The 21,330-nt window shown below is 42.8% G+C and overlaps 6 protein-coding genes across 6 annotated transcripts; 3 read left to right on the forward strand and 3 right to left on the reverse strand.

Annotated features, from left to right (window-relative positions):
- Nucleotides 1-154: 154 nt before the first annotated feature.
- On the forward strand, nucleotides 155-1,343 carry INS49_014184 (uncharacterized protein; the record flags this gene model as incomplete). Its single annotated transcript, XM_043174875.1, has 2 exons — nucleotides 155-1,241; nucleotides 1,333-1,343. 2 exons carry the CDS (start codon nucleotides 155-157, stop codon nucleotides 1,341-1,343), a joined length of 1,098 nt encoding a protein of 365 aa, XP_043021820.1.
- Nucleotides 1,344-9,506: 8,163 nt separating this feature from the next.
- INS49_014185 (uncharacterized protein) lies at nucleotides 9,507-10,045 on the forward strand (the record flags this gene model as incomplete). The annotated part of the gene is made up of 2 exons (XM_043174876.1): nucleotides 9,507-9,632; nucleotides 9,686-10,045. The coding sequence occupies 2 exons, from the start codon at nucleotides 9,507-9,509 to the stop codon at nucleotides 10,043-10,045; spliced, it is 486 nt and encodes a 161-aa protein (XP_043021821.1).
- Nucleotides 10,046-11,275: 1,230 nt separating this feature from the next.
- On the forward strand, nucleotides 11,276-12,478 carry INS49_014186 (uncharacterized protein; the record flags this gene model as incomplete). Its single annotated transcript, XM_043174877.1, has 1 exon — nucleotides 11,276-12,478. One exon carries the CDS (start codon nucleotides 11,276-11,278, stop codon nucleotides 12,476-12,478), a length of 1,203 nt encoding a protein of 400 aa, XP_043021822.1.
- A 464-nt stretch (nucleotides 12,479-12,942) lies between these two features.
- INS49_014187 (uncharacterized protein) lies at nucleotides 12,943-15,247 on the reverse strand (the record flags this gene model as incomplete). Its single annotated transcript, XM_043174878.1, has 5 exons — nucleotides 12,943-13,088; nucleotides 13,152-13,554; nucleotides 13,623-14,062; nucleotides 14,144-15,081; nucleotides 15,147-15,247. 5 exons carry the CDS (start codon nucleotides 15,245-15,247, stop codon nucleotides 12,943-12,945), a joined length of 2,028 nt encoding a protein of 675 aa, XP_043021823.1.
- Nucleotides 15,248-17,738: 2,491 nt separating this feature from the next.
- INS49_014188 (uncharacterized protein) lies at nucleotides 17,739-18,536 on the reverse strand (the record flags this gene model as incomplete). The annotated part of the gene is made up of 1 exon (XM_043174879.1): nucleotides 17,739-18,536. The coding sequence occupies one exon, from the start codon at nucleotides 18,534-18,536 to the stop codon at nucleotides 17,739-17,741; it is 798 nt and encodes a 265-aa protein (XP_043021824.1).
- Nucleotides 18,537-19,279: 743 nt separating this feature from the next.
- INS49_014189 (uncharacterized protein) lies at nucleotides 19,280-20,647 on the reverse strand (the record flags this gene model as incomplete). Its single annotated transcript, XM_043174880.1, has 2 exons — nucleotides 19,280-19,582; nucleotides 19,655-20,647. 2 exons carry the CDS (start codon nucleotides 20,645-20,647, stop codon nucleotides 19,280-19,282), a joined length of 1,296 nt encoding a protein of 431 aa, XP_043021825.1.
- Between the last annotated feature and the right edge of the window lie 683 nt (nucleotides 20,648-21,330).

Genomic DNA, 21,330 nt, shown 5'->3' on the forward strand with positions numbered 1-21,330 from the left:
GGTTGAACTGCCTTTCCTCGGCCTAGTGCTTAGGCGGGGGTCAAAGGACATCTGGACATAGAATAAGCTTGGGCACTCGAACAACCACTACCTACCATTGCTGACGTGGGAGAACCACCGCCTTTTCCTTCCATCATGGAACTTCGACCAAATCATGCGTTTACAATCAGTCCTGTGGGCGTCATGGAACCTAGCCTCGCAAACCAGCGCGGCATCCTGCTCCCCTGAAGGCTTCGGCTCACTTCCAGCAGGCGTATCAATTTTGAACACCACGGACTTTCCCGTGTCTTCGGCATCAAACCTCTACGGGCAGTCAGCCGAAGACGACCCAGGTTACAACCCGGCCTACGCCTGGAGCTTCCCCGCGCTCTGCGCTGTCGTCGCCAACGTGGTCGAGGGCAACTCGTCCTACAACCTCGGCCTGTTTCTGCCGAGCCAATGGAGCGGCAAGTTCCTGGCGGTGGGCGGCTACTCGTTCGCCGGGGGCATCAACTGGCATGACATGAGCCCGGGGCCCTGGTATGGCATGGCGACGGTCACGACCGACACGGGCCACCTCTCCGCGGCTCCGGACCAGTCCTGGGCTGCCGACCCGGGGCTGCGGGCGGACTGGGGCTCGGTCGCGATGCACGGCGCGGTGACGTACGGCAAGATGCTCACCGAGGCGTTCTACGGCTCGAATGTCACCGGGTCTTACTACAGCGGCTGCTCGACGGGCGGGAGGCAGGGGCTCAAGGAGATCCAAGAGTACCCTGACAGTTTTGACGGGCTCCTGATAGGCGCCCCTGCGTGGAACACCAAGAACTACATGCCCTGGTTGACGCAAATCGGCGTTTGGAACCACGCGAGCAATGCGACCAGGCTGAACGATTCCGACTTTGGCACCCTGGCGGCTTTCGTGCAAGCCCAGTGCGATGCCCAAGACGGCCTCGAGGACGGCATCGTCAGCTCACCCGAAACTTGTCGCATTAACTGGGACGATATTGAGTGCGGGTCACCGAGCAACCCAAGCCCGTGTCTCAGCAGTGGGCAAGTCGAAATCGCGCAGCTCGTCTACGGCGACTACTACATCGACGGAGGGGCCGACTTTGTCCACAACGGCTTCGAAGTCAGCTCCGAGGACCAGTGGTCAACCTTCCTCACGGGATCGAGCACGACCGGCTTCGATGGGGACTACGAGCGGTACTTTCTAAACTATGGGCCGGACTGGCAGACCACAAGCTACAACTCCTCGACTGTTGGTAGGTCTCTCGTACGTACGATAATCATATGGGAAGCAATCGTGTATTGGTGTTATTCTGTCTAAGTTCTAAGAGGCTACGTGCCCCGTAGGGGATAACTAAAGTAGCCTCCTAATAGCGAGGGTCGTACTTGCCAACACTTAAAGTTTTCTCTTCTTCTAATAAGTATGTACGATCCTTATCATAATCAGCCCAAAATTATAATCCATTGCATATTATATATATATAACCTTTATCATAAGAAAGCATTATTAAAAAGGCTTAAAATTATAACTTATAAGTTTTAAAATAAATCTTAGCAATTCTTACCATTATACCATTCCTTAAACTTATAACCTTTATTATTATATCATTCCTTAAACATTATATTTATTATTTTTAATACTTAGCTTTTAAGGTTGCTTTTTTATAAAGATTATTAACTTCCATATAAGAACCTTAATCCTAAATCTTTTCTTTATAAGGAAAGTTAATGCCTATAAAGTTAATACTAAACCCTTTAACTTATATTTATTTTTATTATATACCTTTATAATGCAAATATTATTATCTTTATCCTTATTTTTATTATTAAAACGTACTTAATATTACTTTAAATTATTCTCCTTTAGCTACTTTTTATTCTCTTAAAACTAAGCATTATAAGCAGCTTAATTATCTATTAAGTCCTTTTTTTATTTTTTATTATTTTTTTTAATTTCCTTAATAATTATCTTTTACTTAAATTGCTTAAGCAATGGCGCATATTTCTTAATAAGTCCCTTTATATATAAGCCTTATATATATTTATTAATAATTTAATATAAAAAGTTTTAAAGCTAAGTTAATATAGCAATTTAGTTCTTTAATAGCTAAATTTTTTTAATTTAATATATATAAAAGATACTTAAGATTAAAACCCTTATTAAGTTATTTATTATGGAAATTATAATGATTTAGCATTTAAAATAATAATTGCCTTAGTAATTCTTATTATTAAAGATATTATATAATCTTGCATTAAGAGTTTTAATACTTTTAATATAAATGCATAGCTTTTTAACTATATTATTAAATAATATTTGCTTATCTTAATATTAAAAGTTATTAATAATTTAAATAATAATTATTATAATAGCATTATTTAAGAAAAGTATCTTAGCTTAAGTTATAGCTATAGCCTTTAGCTTATTAATTTTAATAATTCCTTAAGAGTTTATCTTAATAAGTAGCTTGCTCTTTTTAATGCTTAATATAAAAGTAAATTTAAAGGCGGTTTTTACAATCTTTATTAAAGTCTTATTAGCTTAGTTTTAATTATCTTTATTATTAATAATAATTAAATTACTATTAATATTAAGTAAATAAGAATTGTTATTATTAATATCTTTATTAATATTTATTAAATAAGCAAGTAAATAAAAGTTATTATTATTAACATCTTTATTAACATTTATTAAATAAGCATTATTAGCAACAACCTTGCCATAAGAGCTAATAAGATTAATAAGCTCATCTTTATCTTTATTAATTAAGGCAATTTTAACCCTTTTTACAACCTTAATAATAATTCTAATCTTTATTTTATTGCTTAATAAGAATATAATTACAATATTTATTTTATTAATTAAGGTTATAATTACAATATTTACAAGGGAATCCTAATTTTAATTAAGGGTTGCAATAAGGCTACCTTTAATATTAATTATATTAATAGCAATTATAGCAATAATTATATTAATTATATCTTTAGCATGGGTAATAAATATAATATTTACTAAATAATTCTACTTACTATTATTATCCTTATAAAATATATTAATAAAAGTATTAAATAATCCTTATAAGTTATTATTAATGTTTTTCATTATAATAAGAAGGAAAAGATTTTATAGGAATTTAATAATTAAAATAAATATTTATAATGCAAAACTTTGCAATTATTATATAATAATCATTAATTTATTCTTTAATTATAAGAAAAGTTAATAAATTATAAATAAATTTAATAAAAGTTAATTTTAATATTATTGCTAATAAATAATAATAAAAGATAATAATAATAATAAAATTAACTTTAAAATAATAATTATTAATAATATTAATAATTATAAGGTTATCCTTATATATAATAAGGTATTAAAAAGGTATTAGTTAAAGTATAAAAGATTAAAGTTTATATTAAAGGTTTTAAGTTTAGGAGGTATAAGGTTTTGCAGCTAGCGGTAGCAAGATTAAAAGAAAAAGATGCCAGCGGTAAATTGCTCCTTCCTTAGCAAAAAGGGGCTACTTTAAGTTTTTTAATCAATCTATCTACCTATATATAAAGCTTATTATTATTAATAAGCTTTTATAATATAATATTTAAAGTTAATTTTATCATTATATTAATAGAATTATCTTTCTTATTTATTTACCTTACTTTAATAATTTCTCTTATTTTATATAATTCTTATAATAATATAATATTAATTATAAGGCGCTTTTTCTTTATTATTTCCAGCTTTATAAGGCATTTATATAAGTTATATAAATCCATATAAATAATTAAGGGTATATTTAATAATAAAAGTTATCTTATGGCTATTTTAATTATTATAGCTAAAAAGATTTTAATATTTACTTTATTTATTATGTTATAAATTTTACTTATTAATATGCTTTGGGTAATATGTTTATACTTTATTAATAATTAATGGAAAATATTGCTTATTATTATAAATCTTTTAATTTCTTTATAAGTTTTATTTATAAGGATAATAATATATTTAAGTTAAGATATTAAGTCCTAGTTATTTATAAATAATTCATTTATAAATATAAAAAGTTTTGCTATTTTAAGATTAAGGAATATATATTTAATTCCTTATATAATGTTATTTATTTGCTATAATAATTGCATATTTAGGCTTTTATAATTTCCTGCCTTTAAGTTTTGCATTTATATAGCTATTAAAAGATTATATAAAGCTTTTAATTAGTAAATTAAAGCTATATATGCTTTGCAAGCTCTTTATTTAAGGTATTTTTAAGGAGTATTTTTAATTATTGCATTAATAAGGATAAGTTTATTAGCCTATCCCTTTTATTAAATAGTAATTAAGCTAATAATATTTATAGTTATGCAAGCTTTATTATAATTCATTAAGTTTCTAAGCATTAGCTCTTATTTTAATTTTCCTTATAATTTCACAGCTTTTATTTTAATTTCCTCCTTATCTTAAAATTTTAATATAAATAAAATTAATATATTATTTATTTATATGCTTATTATCTTAAAGAATTATGCAAGCTTTATAATTATTAAGTAAGAATTATATATAAAATAATTTATTTTAAGCTTTTATTAATAATATCTTTAATATATATTAAATTAATAAATGCTAAATTTTGTTATGTTATATAAAAGTTAAATAATATAAATAATTATGCCTAAAGGGTATTTATTCCTTAATTCCTTTAATAGCTTTATAAGGATTATCTTATATAATTTTAACTTTATTTAAGGGTAAGCTTAAGTAATATTTTAAAGTATAAAAACCATGCCTTTTTCTTAAATTAATAAGGGAGTAAGTGTAAGGATTATTTATTAGCTTATTCTTTAAATAATTAAGCTTTGCATTAAGATTAATTCCTTTTTATTATTATTATAACCTTAAATAATAAATTGGGATTTCTTATAAAGTTTTATGATTTTACCTTTTACTTCCTATATTATATAAAACTTAAAGAAATGATATTTATTATATTACTTTGCTAATTATTTTTTAATTTAAAAAATACCTTTAGTAATAAGGTTATTAATTTCCATTTTATTAAATTCTTTAAATAGTAAGCCTAGTATTATAATAACTTTATCTTATCTTAGTTTAATTGCTAAATTATAGTTTTTATTTTCTTTTTTTAAAATATATAATATAATAATGCAGTCTTTTATTTTTAATAATAATAGTTATATAATAAGTTGCATTTAAGGTTTTATGGCTAAATCTTTTGCTTATAAGGGTTGCATTTCCTTATTATTATTTCAATAATATGGTTAAATAATTATTAACCTAAATATTGCGGCTTTATTTAGTATGTTTAAGGTTATATTATAGCTATTTATGATAATAACCTTATATAAACCCTTTTATCCTTTTCTCTCTTTTTATATGCAAACTTTATATTATAGCAAGTATTTTATATTAAAGATAGGTTTAACTTTAGTATTTAATGCATTTTATACTTACTATTTAGCTATAGTTTTTTATAGCATCTTTATAACCTTTAAAATAGCTTTTGCTTGCTTTTATATTAATAATAATAGTAATAACTTATATAATACTTATGGGTAAACGCTGAAAACTAAGAGCATAAAGATTAATTTATTTAATTTAGTAATATCATTAATAGCTTTTATAGCTATTTATAAGATAGTATTATTATTTATGCTATTATACAATTTAGTATATAGGATTTTATATGCTTATTTAAGGGCTTAATAATATTTCTTAACTTTTTTAATAAATTAATATGCTTTTATAAAGACTTATTTGCATTTAATTCCCATTATTCATGCCTTTAAATAGAATTCCAAGAATGCAAAGTTTATTTTTGCATTATATTTAATGACATTTAGTAATTCTTAATATATATTAATTTAAAGTATTTGTAGTGTTTGCTATGCAATCTTTGCAAATATAGATTTTAAGAATTTTATTTCTTAAAAAGCAATAGCTTAGTTTATAATATAAAGGATTAAATATTTGCTTAAATATATTACATTAATTAAGATTTTATAGTTAAATTTATAATTATTATATAATATAAACTTAAAATGCTTAAGTATAGGTTTATTTATTTAATAATAATAATATATTTTTTTAATTTTTGCTATTGCTTATTTATTAATATTTAAATTACCAGCTTTTTTAAGCATTTAGCATAATTAATTTATTAATGGGTATTTAAAGCAATAATAAAGTTTCCTTATTTTTATCTTTAAGAGGAAATATATAGCATTAATAATTTAGTTTAGGAAAAACTATAGGTAGCTTTATTTTTTAAGTATTAATATAATAATTGCATTATTAAAGGAAACTATTTTATTTATAATATTATTATAATATACTTAAAGCTTATTTATATTTACTAAGTAAAGTAGGAATGGGGTTTATGCTTAAATAATATAAAAGTTAATATAATTAATTAAGATAGAAACTTTTATTATATTAAGTAAATTAATAATTATTTTATTATTAAATTTAACTTTAGCTTTTTTTGCGGTAATTAAATTAATTTAATATTTTAAGTCTTTTTATTATAGTGTAAGAAATTGCTTATATTCAGCTATAAATATTAATAATGCTTTAATATTTGGTAGAATTCCTTAAAAATAAGTTTAATTATATTTATTCTTTAAGATAAATTAGCTAGCTATAATAATTATCTTTATTTAAAAGATATTATTTCCTGTGATTTAATATATAAACACTTTATTAGCTAAGAAATTAATATTTATATAATAAACCTTTTTATTAAGTCTTACCTTTATAATATAGGTATTGCTATTATAATTATTATTTTAATCTTATTTATCTTTATATTTATAAAATTTATCTTTATTATTTATCTTATATCTTTTAAATTTATTTAAAAAAGTATTAAAGTTATTATTATAACCTTTATATTTATATTATATTAAGTAGCTTTTTCTTGCTAAATATTGCTTATTAGCTAAATGTTTAATTAATTAGCATTTTTTTTTTTTATAAATATAATATCTTTTTTTTTAAGGTTATCCTCTTCTTTTTTCTTTATAAGCGTTATTATTTTAAGCTTTATGGCTAATGCTATAAGATTTTGGCTACCCAAAGCTTAAATAGCTTAAGTTTAATTAACTAAATCTTTAATTTTCTTAAAATGCCTAAGACTGCAATTATTATCCTTTTCTTAGCTTTTAATCATTATATTTATAATTAATATAATATTAATTTAAAACTTTATTTATAATATAAATTATAATTATATAGTTAAGTTATGTTTTTATTATAAATTTTAGGTTTAAAAATAATTCTTTATATAGTTAAGCTAGCTTAAAAAGAGCTATTTTTAGCTTAGGAATTCCTTTATAAGCTTTAATTATCATTATTCTTAAGTTATCCTTTTTGGCATAGTTTTAGCTTAATGCTCATTAGTAAAGTTGTAGCTTATTAAGCATTAAATATAAAACCTTATATAAGTCTTTATTTAAGTTTTATGCTTTTATTTTTATAAATATTATTATTATTTAATTTATATAATAATGTTAATAATTAAGGTTTATATTAAAATGCATTTTAATTTTAAGGTATATTATTATAAATATATTAGTTTAATTTATAAAATAAAGGTAATAAGCCTTAGCTTAGTCTTTAAGCATTTAAAGAAAAACTGCATGGAATTAATTTAGCTAAATTTTAATATAATAATAGATATTAAAAAATATCTTTATCTTATTATTTAATAAATTATATAAGTTCTTAGTATACTTATAAGAGTTATTAAAGGTTTTTATAAACTATGCTAACTTTATTAAATTTAAGCATTTATTAAAAATATGCTATAAGGAAAGAGTTTTATATGAGTTATACTTTTTATTTAGTAAAGGTATTTTTAAGATAGCCTAAGGTTATGCTAAGTATGGTATATATCTTTAATATAAGCTTTATTTTTATCTTTCCGCTAATAATAATAAGCTTTGCTAATTATATTAGTTTTTAATAAATTATATTATTAAGTTTAAGTTTTATAATTATGCGCTTAAAGCTGATAGTAGTAATAAATATTATCCTAGGGATTGCCCTTTTAGTAATTATTATTATTTAAAGCCTGCTTATGGTTTTTATAAAGGTTATGCTTATAATTACTATTTTTAAAGTTATATATAATATTTATTTATGCTTAATTTTAAAGCTAATGGAGTATTATAAAGCTTATTATTAATTTATTTTAATCTTTCCTTAGCTTAAGCTATAATAACTAATTATAATATTATAAATTAATTATTATATTTTATATAAATATCTTATATTTAAAGGAAAACTTTTAGGTATTATTAGCAAGGATTTAATAGTACTTTAAACATTGCTTATGTTTATGCTATGTAATTCTTATAATAAGTAATAAAAAGGTTATTATTATAAAGGTTTTATTATATATAGCTTGCTAAAGTACTTATTAAGTAAGTAATTAAGTATTTTATTAATGCTCCTTATATAAGAGCTATAAACTATAGTTTTAAGTTAATATATTTATAATAGGCTAAGTTAATTAAAGTTTAAGCAAGCATTTTATTAATTATATACTTTTTAATAAGAGCTGGTAGCTTCTTAGCGTTATTAGCCATTCTTATAGGTTTTTATAGTAAATATTGTAAGGAATGAAATTAATAAAATAAAGAAATGTTAATAAAATAAGTAATATTTAAAAGTAAGTTAATAATAATAGTTTAATAGGGAGTAAGTTATGGTTATTAAAAGGAAGAAGTTATTAATTTTTTTAGGCCTTAAAAGCTAAGGCTTTTTCTTATTATTAAGTCTTTTTATATTAATTAAAAGTATAATGTATAACTTATGCTTATTTATAATATAGCATTGCGTTAGCTTTAATAATTATAATAATTGCAAGCTTTATTTATTTAATAATTATAATAGTTATAAGCTTTATTTATTTAATAAAATAAAGCTTTATTAAGTTTTGCTAAGTTTTAAAAAGGAGTTAAAGATAAGTTTATAATAAGTTTATTTTTAATAAAGTCTTATGCATAATAAATGCATATCTCTTAAATAGCAATAAATATGCGTATAAATATTACAGGGAATGCCACTTAATTTATTTAATCTTTGCAATATCTACTTAAGAAGTTTAATGATATAGGGAGGCTTAAAGAAGCAGTTGTTACTATATAGCGCTTGCTAACGAGGAAGATGTAATTTTTAGGTTAGGGAAATCCTTATAGGGTTGCCTCTTCTACCTTGTTGATCTATGGTACCTACGACTACTAATTAGTGTTGATAGGTCTCTCGTACGTATGATAATCGTATGGGAAGCAATCGTGTATTGGTGTTGTTCTGTCTAAGTTCTGAGAGGCTACGTGCCCCGTAGGGGATAACTAAAGTAGCCTCCTAATAGCGAGGGTCGTACTTGCCAACATCGACTGTGCAGCACTCGCGAGCACGGGAGAACGGCGTTGCGACTGCAGACAGGTTTGAGCTGAGAACCAACAGCAAGGGTTTGTATCCCAAGATCTTCATGTATCACGGGATGGCGGATGGTGTCATCCCCTTCAAGTCCTCGGAGCTGTATTACAACCGCACCCAGAGCGCCTTGTCTGGAGTGGACGTCACGAATTTCTTTCGCTTCTTCGCTGTCCCTGGGATGCAACATTGCGTAAGTAACCCCCTCTCCTGCCCGTCGAGATGCCGAGATTGATAGTGGCGTAGTGGGACACGCCATCGCCTCTGGCCTTTGCGCCAAGTAGAACCACCGTCGACGCGCCTTGGATGTTTGCCGGGGGAGCACAGGCAGGATATCTCCAGGACTTCGGATTTGGCAACGGTTGGTCGGTGCCTGGCTTTGAGAACAATTCTCGGTACGACGCATTTGCTGCTCTGATGAACTGGGTCGAGCAAGATGTCGCGGTCGACAGCGTCGTGGCCACAATGTGGAAGCGAGGCAACGGAACGGTCTATACCTCCGGAGAGGTTCTTCGACAAAGACCGATTTGTGCTTGGCCAAAGAAGGCAGTCTTCATAGCTGGATCTGCGGACCCCGATTTAGAAAGTAGTTGGTATTGTGGTTGAACATGTGTTCAACTGCAAACAGAATGCCTTGCAAATTTGCTTCAAATGGGGGTTTGCCTTTTTGCAGCACAACTCAGACTCTGTCCAGCATTATTTGATATGAGATATCAATTCACGGTTCAGTATAGACACTGTAGACTGCTGTCGTGTTTGAAAAATGCATGATTTCACCCCTTATAGTATTTTGACAAGTTCTTATCGAATTATCCGTCAGTGGATCAAAGAGCAAATTCTAAGTTTCAGGGCAATGCGTACCGCGTTCAATTTACCCGGCAGCATCTTCTCCATACAAGTCCATTCTCAGTCCACAACACATGACATCGCCACTGCACGTGCGTTCTGGGCAGGATACTAAGATACTACTCCGCATTCCGCGCTTCCTCGTGTCCATAAACTCAAAACCATCATCGGCTTTTGACGTGCGTGGGCCGCATCAAGTCGAGGCATTTGTTGTCATAACAATCTGACGCTACCGAGTCGGTTCCCAGGTCGACCAAACTCTCGGTTCGGGAGACCAGCATCATGCCTGGTCAGGGTGTGCTGTGGCCCTTATCAGGCCGTATCTGCACCACCATAGCAGCAAGCTTTCAGGCGGCGCGCATGAATTGGGCCGATTCCCAGCGCCAAGCCACGATCTCAGCTCCTCTCGGGAGTAATAACATTCATGCTTCACTTCCGAGCTGTCCCACCTCGCTGCCCAGTACCGGGCCTCAGGCCCTCCTTGGGAGTCTCGAATTTCGCCTGCTGCCAGCTTGGCCCCCTTGCTGCTGCCGACAGATCTCGCACCGGGAGCCAGCGTTTTGGCACATCTCAGGGACGGTTGGGCTTAGGTCCCCTAAGATCTTGACCCCGGTTCCATGCACCTCGCATGGTTAGTGCCCTGTCCTGTCTCATGACACATTATTAGTATCGCGACTAACAGCCCAACGTCATCATAACAATAATACCAACTACTGCCCGGAAGCGGGTCGCCCGTCTTTGCTAGGTCAGAGTGCCATCCGCACCGCACTGGCGAGACTGGTGGCAGGACCTCCTCACCAACATCACCGGACGTTGGATGGGGAACAATCAGCAGAAACACAAGCGAAGGACGAGAGTAAGGGACGTGTAAGCCCGTTGGAATTTCTCTACGAGCTTTTCGAGTGTCACTCTTTCCGTATATCAAACCCTTCCTCGGGCAACCATCACAGAAGCCCAAGCGGCCGGGGGTAGCATCGAATACAACCAACCATGGACAACTCATCCGGACCAACGTCGTTCCCACCAACCCTCTCATACATATCCTTCGTAATAGGGATAATATCCTTCATAATCACAGTTCTCAACCTTCTCGCCCTGTACGCCAACTTCCTAGGCACCATCCGCAGCGCACCGGTCGAGATCCGAGATGCCTTGGGGAACCTCCGGGCACAACTGATGGAGGAACGCGAGGCCCTCCGGCAACAGACACGCGAGCTGCGCAACAGGAAGGCCCAGATGCGCAGCCAGCGCCCCCTGCACCCAGCCCACGCCGGACGGGCGCGCAGCTCGAGCCGCAACGGGCTCAGCCCGCGGGCAAGCAGCGGGAACCTCCGCGGGCAGGGCGGCTACACGTATGCTCTTAGTTACTCGGAGCAGACGCTCGGCCTGCACTACCAGACCGTCCGGGACCTGTGGAGGCAGTTCAAGAGCCTGGAGCGGCCGTTCCTCGTGTCGAGCGGGCCGAGGGCCGAGGCGCTGCGGAACAACGACGCGTGGGTGGAGAGGGAGTTTGCCGACGAGAAGGCGCCGCGGGAGGACGTCGAGATGCACGGGGAGTCCGGGGGATTCGCGGACTGGTCGGCGGTGTACCGGTGCGACTTTTCCCACCGCTTCATATGGTGGCAGAGCAAGTCCGACGTGGTCAAGCTGGCGGACGAGGTGCAGCGGGTGATGCTGCGCAGGATGGAGCGGGAGGTCACGTGCATGCGCATGATGCTGAAGCAGCTGCGTGACGGCGGGGATGGACCAGAGGAGATCGCGAGCCCGCGGCTGGATGGCGGAGGAGGAGGAGGAGGAGGAGGCGGAGCGACTACATCGGGCAGGGCTGGCAGCCGGGGCCCTGTCCCGCTCGGCATGCGAAGGAGGCCCGCGGCGGAGAACTATAATGTCTACGAGTCATCGGAGTCGAGCGACTCCACGACTGGGCCAAAGTCGCAGCGCCGGCCGGATGAGAGGGATCCGAGGGTTCACGTGTCGGAGGTGAGGCAGGGCCGCCCTCCATCCCGAGCCGGGCCCGAGTTGCGTTACACTGGCGATGGGTGGAGGCAGGGACAGTTCACCAGAGTTGTCCAGGTGTCTCCTCGGGAGTATCCCCCGCCGATACTCGAGCCGCCACGGCCTTCCAGGCCTCGGACACGTTCGGGATACGATGGGCCGCCTGGACCACCCTCTCCGTATGACAGGAGACGGTAATTGTCTTGTTCTCACCCGAGAAGGAATGATGAGATATCAGGAAATTTGGGCAACGCTGTAATTACCCAACTACTAATTAGCCTAGTTGCACTTGGGCCTGAAGACATCATCGAACTGGTGTCTAGTTTTAACGGCCGCAGTGCACAATTTGCTCCTAACGGCCTTTTGATACGAGAAGCGGATCTAGAGTGCAATAGAGACACTGGCAAATAGACTTATGCAGCAGCAATGAATGCGAATCATATTTTGACTTGACAAAGTCGCGGACGTCTCGGACGAACAAGAATGTGAGAACCACCACTTTTCAGAAGAAGTCGACCACAGCATCGAAGATTATTCGACTGCAAAATCAATCTGATCTCCTAGCTGATACCATTACCTCGTCATCAAGGAAATTCGACTATTCGTCAACAAAAGGCAACCCGGCCCTGCAACCACCCCCTTTCCAGATCCAATTTATATTTTTACAGGCGAAGCGGGTGCTTCAGCTCGCCGGGGACGTTGTACTCGGGAACCTTCATGTCAAGAGCGGAGCCGGAGTAGCCCAGGTCCTCACCGGTGAGGACGGCACACTTCTCACCGATGAGAAGGGCAGTGGAATACGTGTTGCCTGGGTAGTCATCAGCTTTAGGTTCGGGTACTGGAGACTAATAAATGTGCAGTGGGAACTTACAGCCAACGTTGTCAGGGCAGATAGAAAGATCGGCAACCTTGAGGCCCTGGACGCCATGGACATTGAGGCGCTCGTCGAGCACGCCGTGCTTGACGATGCTGTTGCCCTCCTTGGGGGCCATGGAGCAGGTGCCCAGGCTGTGCCAGGTGCTCTCGACGTGGCGCTTGACCCACTCCTCGATGGCCTCGATGTCCTTGGAGCTGTACTGCAGCTCGTCGCGGACCTCCTTGTGGTGCGAGTTGAGGTAGGTCGTGATGGGCTTCTTCTCCGCCTCGGTCAGCGGGCTCGACCAGCTGCCGTGGCCCAGGCCGGCCGAGTGGTTGCCGGGCAGGGCGTAGGCCTTGGTCGTCAGGAGGTCCATGTCGTGGGCGCGGGCGGGCGAGTCGTAGTCGTAGAAGGGGTGCTGTTGTCATGGGTCAGCCCTTTCTTTTATCACACGAGCTGGATTACTGTTGTGGGAAGACAACTTACCATAGCCTCAACCTCACCAGCGTACGCGTCCATGCGGCGAGCCGTCTCACGCGACTTGATGTATCCCCAGACCATGGGCACCATATCCCGCTCGTCGTTCATGAAGCCCGTGTCGAAGTCAGGGGCCTCGTACGGGTCGGGGCTCTTGATGTGCGTGGAGCCGCGCGAGAAGGGGTACTCGAGGAAGTGGAACATGGTGAAGAACTTGCCGGCGGGCATGAGCATGTGGTCGCCGAACCAGCCGCTGATGACGCTGTAGTGCATCACGGGCTTGTCGGGCTTCTTCTCAAAGTACGACTTCCAGCCGTCCTTGAAGTGCGGCGTGGGCCACCGCTCAAAGTCCTTGAGCTCCTCGGCCGTCGGCCGGATCTTGACGCCCGCCTCGATGCCGTTCGTGGCCAGGGGGCCGGTGCCACGGAGGTTCCACTCTTCGTATACCTCTGTGTGTGAGACATCGTTAGCAAGCCGCATGCTTTGTTCATAACGAATTGTGAGGTCAGGAAACGAAGGTCTCGACTTACTCCTCTGGGTTTCTGGGTCGCCTCGGATAAAGTCATCGAAACTCTCCACGTCAGGCTTCGCGCGGTATGTAGAGAACGTGAGGTAGTGATCCTGGAAGTTGAGACCGACACCAGGCAGGTCAATGATGGGCTTGACGCCAGCAGCCCGCAGCTTCTTGGGGTCACCGATGCCCGAGCGCTGGAGGATGAGCGGCGACGACAGCGTGCCGCCGGACACGACGATCTGCTTCTTGGCCTTGAACGTCTTGCCCTCGCGCATGCCGCCGCACGGCTTCGTGGGGACGGTCTTGACGGCGACGGCGCGGCCGTTCTCGACGACGACCTTCTCGACCTTTGTGTTGGTGGCGAGGTACAGATTTTGGTGCACGGCGCGGGTCGAGTGGATGTAGGCGTGGGCGCTGTCGCTCCTGCGGCCCGTGTCGCGGTTGATCCACTTGAGCCAGTGCTCGGCGCCGTGGGCGGTGACGAGGTCCTGCAGGTCGTCGACGACGGGGATGCCCTGCGTTTCGACGGCCCGGAGGAAGTCGTCCTTGATGGGGTATGTGTAGTTGCCGAACGAGACCTTGATGGGGCCCTCGTAGCCGTGGATGTTGCGGTTGTGGGACGCCCGCTGGTACGTCTCGTGCTTCTTCATGAGCGGAAGGAGCTCCTTGGTGGTCCAGCCCTTGGCCTGGAAGTCATCGTAATCCGAGGCCGAGGCGCGAGTGTACATCATGAAGTTGATCGACGAGCCACCGCCGAGAATGTGTGCGCATGGCACCACCGCCTTTCGGCCGGCGAGCCATTTGGACGGACGGGATTCATAAAATGAGGCCGTCTTCGAGTCCAACTTCATGTTCCGGGGGTAGATACCCGGCCGGTATACCCATGGGTTGTTGAGATTGCTCTCACCAGCCTCGATGAGGAGGACCTTGAGGTTGTGGTCCAAGTTGGCCAGCCTACGAGACAAATCATTAGCCCGCTGTCACTTTCGACGGCTTCATCGTTTTGGAAAAGTACTTACCGGCCGGCCACCACACAACCACAGCTTCCACCACCACAGACGATGATATCAAACTCCTCCGGGAGAGTGCTCAACGACGGGTTGGCAAAAGACTCTCCCATGATTGCTGATTTAAGTATACTTGACTTTACATATATGAGGGAGATGATAGCTCCTGGTGAGAAAAAGAAAGTAGAGGGGAAATATCAGATTCCCAAGAGGGGTTTATGTAGGGGACTCGCCATGTGCGCTGTCACACAACGACCGTGAATGGGACCCCCCCCCCAAGCTTGATAGCTTCCCCACAGATGCAGGAGTTCATCCCTGATGGTGGCATCGATCATGTTGGGCCAAAGTAGCTTCCCCATCGACAGCTATCCCAGCTCGGGATCCCGAGAAACGCCCGTTGCAGCTCTCTGCAGCTCCAGTTCCAAGAAGTGTCGACGCAGTCAGCCATTGATAATGCGCTCCTTCGTTGCAGGTCCCCTCCTTGGGACCTCTGCGGGCACCAATGATGGCTATCACCGTCGAGGTCATATGCAACCTAAAGCTTTGGGGAGCTGGGGATAAGCTCCCTTGTGCGTGTTGCCTCGACTCGGCTGAGACAGCTAGTCCCGGAGTCCTGGGGAGCCTGTTGCAACGGTCCAAACCTTGTCTCTGAATGGAGGCTCGAATCAGCAACGGCTGGACGGCAAGTGGAGGGGAGAGAGCTCCGGGGAATAATGTCTCGAGTACCTCTCCCAGGGCGACAGCCTGCGCCGCCAAGTGTTATTCGTATGTGTACGGCGGGGAAGGTGTCGCTGGGAAATCGGATAGGCAGGTCTCATGCCCATTGCTCGCTGTGCTTCCGCCGCCGCCGTGTGTGAAACGGTGAACATGTACTCGGTACTAAGTCAGATAATTCCAAAGGCAGACAAGTGTCGTGGGAGAGCGAGATCGACGAATCAGGTTATGCAGTGCCGACTATGCCCAGTTTACGGCTCTGCGGGGGATTGCTGGGCGCACAGCCAACGGATCCGCGCTCCAGATGTCCATGGCGTAACATCACCATTGAGCCGGCCCTGCGGGGTTAAACTTCAGCTCGATCATTGGCTGCTGTCGATGTCGATTGGGAGAGATGGACATTAAAAATGTTGTCCGGATAAGCGCGGTCTGCCTGGCTGTTGTGCTACGCCGCCGAAGAGGCACACACGGATACGTAGTTGCATGCTTGCTGACCTGCCACCGATTTCCGATACTGTGTCACTTGGCCGGTTCAAGTATCAAGCGAGCCTCAATTACGCGGACTCCAAGCCACCCCTTAGCCCCCGCGACCCACGACGCCCACAGAGATGCGGGGGAGGCAGCTCGGGTGCATGACTTCTTCGTGTTGGTTACGTTAGTATGCTTGGTCGTCCAGAGCTGCCGAGACACGCGGGAGGGTTGGCATTTCAGCCATGTGGGCGGGAAAGATGGGGGGAAACCCCAGTGGAGCTCCATGCCACTTCACCCCCGGCGATCCGCCTTATGCACCCCAGAATTACCCCAGACTATCCTCCAATAAGAGCATGCGGGGGCTTCAGTCTAGGCCAGACGGCTCGCGGCAGCTTCCATATACCCGGCTCATACACTACTAGTATCTGATGGGAGCGGCACGTTTGTGGATCCCGTCTTGATACTGGGGCCTGCTGCCCGCCGTGCCCGCCCGGCTGGTGTGTGCAACGAGGAATCCACGCCGCAGTTATCTGTCCTGTTGGCCGTGATCAATATGTCTGTTTCCAGCTCGGGCCAGCAGCAGCCTGGACGAGGCGATCGAGGTCCTGGTGAACATGCCGAACAAGGTCCGACAGCAAAAGCGGTCATCAGTTAATTGATTGTCGCGTCGCTGTGACATGTCCAGGGACAGGGACCACTGAAAGGGTGTCACACGATGATGCGGAGAAGCATGACGATGCGTTCGACTGCAGTATCTGCGCAGGTTGTTCCCTGGGCACGGTAGCATTTCTCCTGTCCTGACCGTCAGAGGCACGTTCACGGCAGGGCGAGCGGTGGCAGTGCATAGTCCCGAGTTTCTGGGTGGTCTTCCAGACGGGCCCAGATCGATGAGACCGATAGTCTACATCCTGCAGTGCAACTGACTCTGCTCTGCCCTGACGTCCGACGGCCCCCCTTGGCGTCTCGCGTGGAAGTCTTCGACGAGTTGGAGTATCCTTTCTTTTGCCTCCACGTGAGTCTGGCGAGAACCGCATACTTTTTTTGAGCTCAAGCTCCATGCCGCTGTCTCGCTAGCCGAGCTGTCAGACAAATAGCTCGGGGTAGCTCACAGTCCGGGCCAGCCACTCACGTGGATTCACTCTGTTTGATGGTGGTTCGCACGGGGCCTAACGACACAAAGTTGGACAGGAACCAACGTACAGTATTCAGGCCTCCTCAGACTAAGCTCCTCTCAGGTCTAGTTCCGAAAGAAGCCTGCCACCGGCCATCTTCGACACGCGGACCTCAGATAATTGCCCTTGGAGTCCCAGGTTACTGTGAGGGGGGGTTAGCGTCCCAGAATGTAACGATCTTCACCACGTTATGAAGGCAGTTGAGTTTTACGCCGCCGGTTTTCATTCCAGGTAGGTTTCAGCGTACCTAAATCCAACTCTGCCCTCTCCTCTCCCGCCCGGCCGCAGAGCTGCGATACAATCCGCCCTTGGCGGTGCCCAATCCTTCGCTCGCTAGCCCGGCCAGAAAATGCACTCCTACAGCCACGCCGTCAACAACCATGACCTCCCTCTCGGCCATGCCGACGGCCTTTTGGCAGACGTCCCTCATCTCCGTCATCCCTGCGCATCCAAGACAGATGCAGTCTGCCCCCCTCTCGACCAGCCTCTTTGCCGCGCTGGCCAGGCCCGCGTAGACCTCCTCCTTGGGCCGCGAGTCTAATTCCAGCACGGCAATATCCGCTGCCTCGCAACCCACGGAGAAATTCCCCAGGCCGTAGGTCGTATTAATAGAGTCCTGGTGCAAGAACCGCGACCTCTGCCCCGTAGTTATAACGCTTAGCCTTTCCCCGCACATCCTACTTGCATACAGCGACGCCTCCATGATCCCAATGCAGGGCTGCGTGAGCTCCTCCCGGAGCATCGGGACCAAGGGATGTGCGGAGAAACATGCCACCAGGAAGGCGTCGAAGTGCGGCTGAGACGGGTCGGTGATGATTGGGTGCAGTGCCCGGAAGCAGTCTGCTGCGGAGAGGACGGCGTCAGCGCGGCCCTCGATGGCGGTTGGGGCTGTCTGCGGTGCCGTGAAGCCGTGGACTGTCACGTGCGGCGGGAGGGTGCTTGAGATGCTCCGGAGGCAAGCTTCGGTCATGGAGGGTGTTGAGTTTGGGTTGATGAGGAGGATCGAGATGGGCCGGGTGGAGGACCCTGTCACTGAGGGCAGCATCTTCGATCTGTCTTCTCTGCGAACTTGGACTGCCGCGCGGGTACCCTCTTGCGGACTTTGACCCTTTGGCTTCGCGAACGGTGAGGTTGCAGTCTTGCGTCCGGGGAGAGGTGCCGACCCAGTGTTAAGACAGGGAGGGGAGGTTGGCTTCCCTTCTGCCCGTCGGCAACGGGTCTGGAGATAACGCTGTGTGGGCCGGCCGAGACATTCAATTCGTCTCCCGAGAAAGCAAACACAGGCAGAGCACCAGCCGATTGGAGGACTTTTGAGGGGATCATTGCCAGACGACATTGACGAATGGAATATGATTATCATTATTCAGTGCTTGCATACAATTGAGATCACATGACCACCATGCTTGCGCACTGCCTGCTGTGTGATCCTTGACGGTCCCTTGTGTGCCGTTTTCGGGGCCGACTTCCATTTTTGCATGCTTCAGGTACGTATGTACGGCGCCTACGGTCTTGGGCTCTCGCTTTCAACCGAGATCCGGCTGGAATGCTGAGCTCGGCTGAGCCTCATCCATGATCAGCCGCATCAGCTCGTCAACATCGTAAGTCGGTCCCGTGCGGCAACCGCGAGGAGTTTCGCCGTGGCATCCTCGATCCCATCATTCAAGAGTGGTTCAGTCTTCACATCGCAAATTAAGAAAATCGTGACAGAGTATAGGTCCCGGAAACCACTAATGAGATAGATCCTTGCCGTCCTCCAATCAGTATATAAAATGCCACAGTCGATAGACCTTACGCCTTGGTGTTCAGTTTGGCACCGAATTTCCAAACACGCAGGATCGCAAAGACAAGACCAGACGCAAGTAGCATGACGCCGCCAAACACCCATGTGGAAGTCCAGTCGTGGTCAGGGCCCAGGATCGCACCACCGCCCGGGCCACCGACGAGCATGCCGAGGGCGAGCAGCGCGAAGCCCATGCCGATTCTTGTTCCGATTCTGGACTTGTCCTGTGTAAGGGCAATATACACCACCGTCGGAAGCGCAATGAAAATGCCGGAGAAGAAGCCAAATAAGATGGCAATCAGGATGTAGCCCTGAAAGTACACAGGTTAGCTCCCGTAATGCGACTCACTACTGGCTCTGGGAGCTTGAGTATCGGTACTTACCGCCAGACTGTGGACAGCCTGCATGCAGAGAACGAGCACACCACAGATAAAGGCACCCGGGACGAGGACGTTCAACGGGCCCGTCTTGTCGGAGAGCCAGTTGGGCAGCGTCCGGCCAAACATGGACGAGGCATTGAGTATGGGCACAATGTAGAAAGCCATGGACCCATCGGTGGTGCCGGTCGCCAGCCCGTAGTACGACAGGTAGAACAACATGACATAGAGGCCGGCGAAGCCAAGCAGGCAGCCAAATGTGAACAGGAGCCACCCGCCGTCGGTGAAGGCCGTGGTGTCGAACACGGCGCGGACCCGGGGCGGCTTGACGCGCTGGCGCAGGAGCAGCACCGGCGGGACGAGGGTGGCGAGGCAGATGAAGCCGATCACGCGCACGCTCCACGGGAAGCCGATCTCGTCTAGCAACTGATAGAGCACAATAGGGTAGATGATGCCGCCCAGGGAGCTGCCGGCCGCGGCGATGCCGGTGGCCAGGCCGATCTTGGTGCTGAAGTAGGACTGGAGGACGGTGACGGAGGGCGTGAACATGAGGCCGGCGCCCAGGCCGATGCAGAAGCCCTGGGCCAGGACGACCTCCCAGTATCGCGTGGCGAGACTCAGCATCATGTGGCCGAATACCACCAGGAAGGCGCCGACGCTGACTTGGAAGCGCAGGAAGCCCCTGTCGTAGAGGGGCCCGCTGATGAGCCCGGCCACCAGCACGAGGAAGGCCTGGACGGAGCCGACCCAGGAGATATTTGATGAGGACTCGACGAAGAGGTCGCCCGTCTCGTAGTACGTCTGGAAGACTCCAAAGGTGTTGAGAAGCCCCCATGTGTTGAAGAAGACGCCAAAGGCGCCGAAGACCTGCAGCCAGGCCCGCGTGCCGCCATTCGGAGGCGGCGTTATGCCCACTGGGCCGGGCGGTGGCGCGGACTTCTGAGTGGTTTCCTCGTCGTCTTTGCCCAGAGTCACTGGCGACTTTGGTGGCGATGCCATTGCGAGTGGTTTCCTTCTGGCGGGTGGTTTGGCAACGAAACAACAACGAGAGGTGCACTACTGATCTTTTCAAACGACCCAGTCATTAGAAGGTAAACACTTAGGTTGATGGTGACAAGCTCGAGTCAAATGAGTCAATATACTAAAGATTGTTTGGACAAATGCCAAAGTACACTTGCACCAAGGGCAGATGACAAATGCTTGCTCGGCTTTCGCGTCAACGACGCCCCTGCGCTGGTGTTTGTGATGGAACGTTTGAACTCGCGCCTCCAGCTGTCGTGATGTCAGCTGTCCCGGGCACTGGCTGGTATGCGGCCGCTGCGGTCGCACAACCAACAAGCCGGCGGATTTCGATAGAACGGTTCGGAGATGATGAATTGCCCTGTTGGGAATAGAGTCCCGCCACAACTAACTCCGGATTAGCCTCCTACTAAGGATGCTTACCATACATCAACCCAGAGTAACCACATGGGTGCAAGCCGTGGAATCAGTGCACTTGACAGTAGACGGTACTCGTAAGTCGATACATGTCGAAACTATATTATTGATGTCAAGATGTATCATGTTGAATTTATGGAGAAAAGTTCTAACCAGACATTTCTGCGTGGCCCAAAATTGGACGTGGCCCGGGGCTACTACAATGTAGGTGAGGGACGTTAATCGTGGAGTTTAAGATATCCGTC

Source organism: Diaporthe citri, assembly GCF_014595645.1.
Source record: "Diaporthe citri strain NFHF-8-4 chromosome Unknown scaffold_7, whole genome shotgun sequence".
NCBI lineage: Eukaryota > Fungi > Ascomycota > Sordariomycetes > Diaporthales > Diaporthaceae > Diaporthe > Diaporthe citri.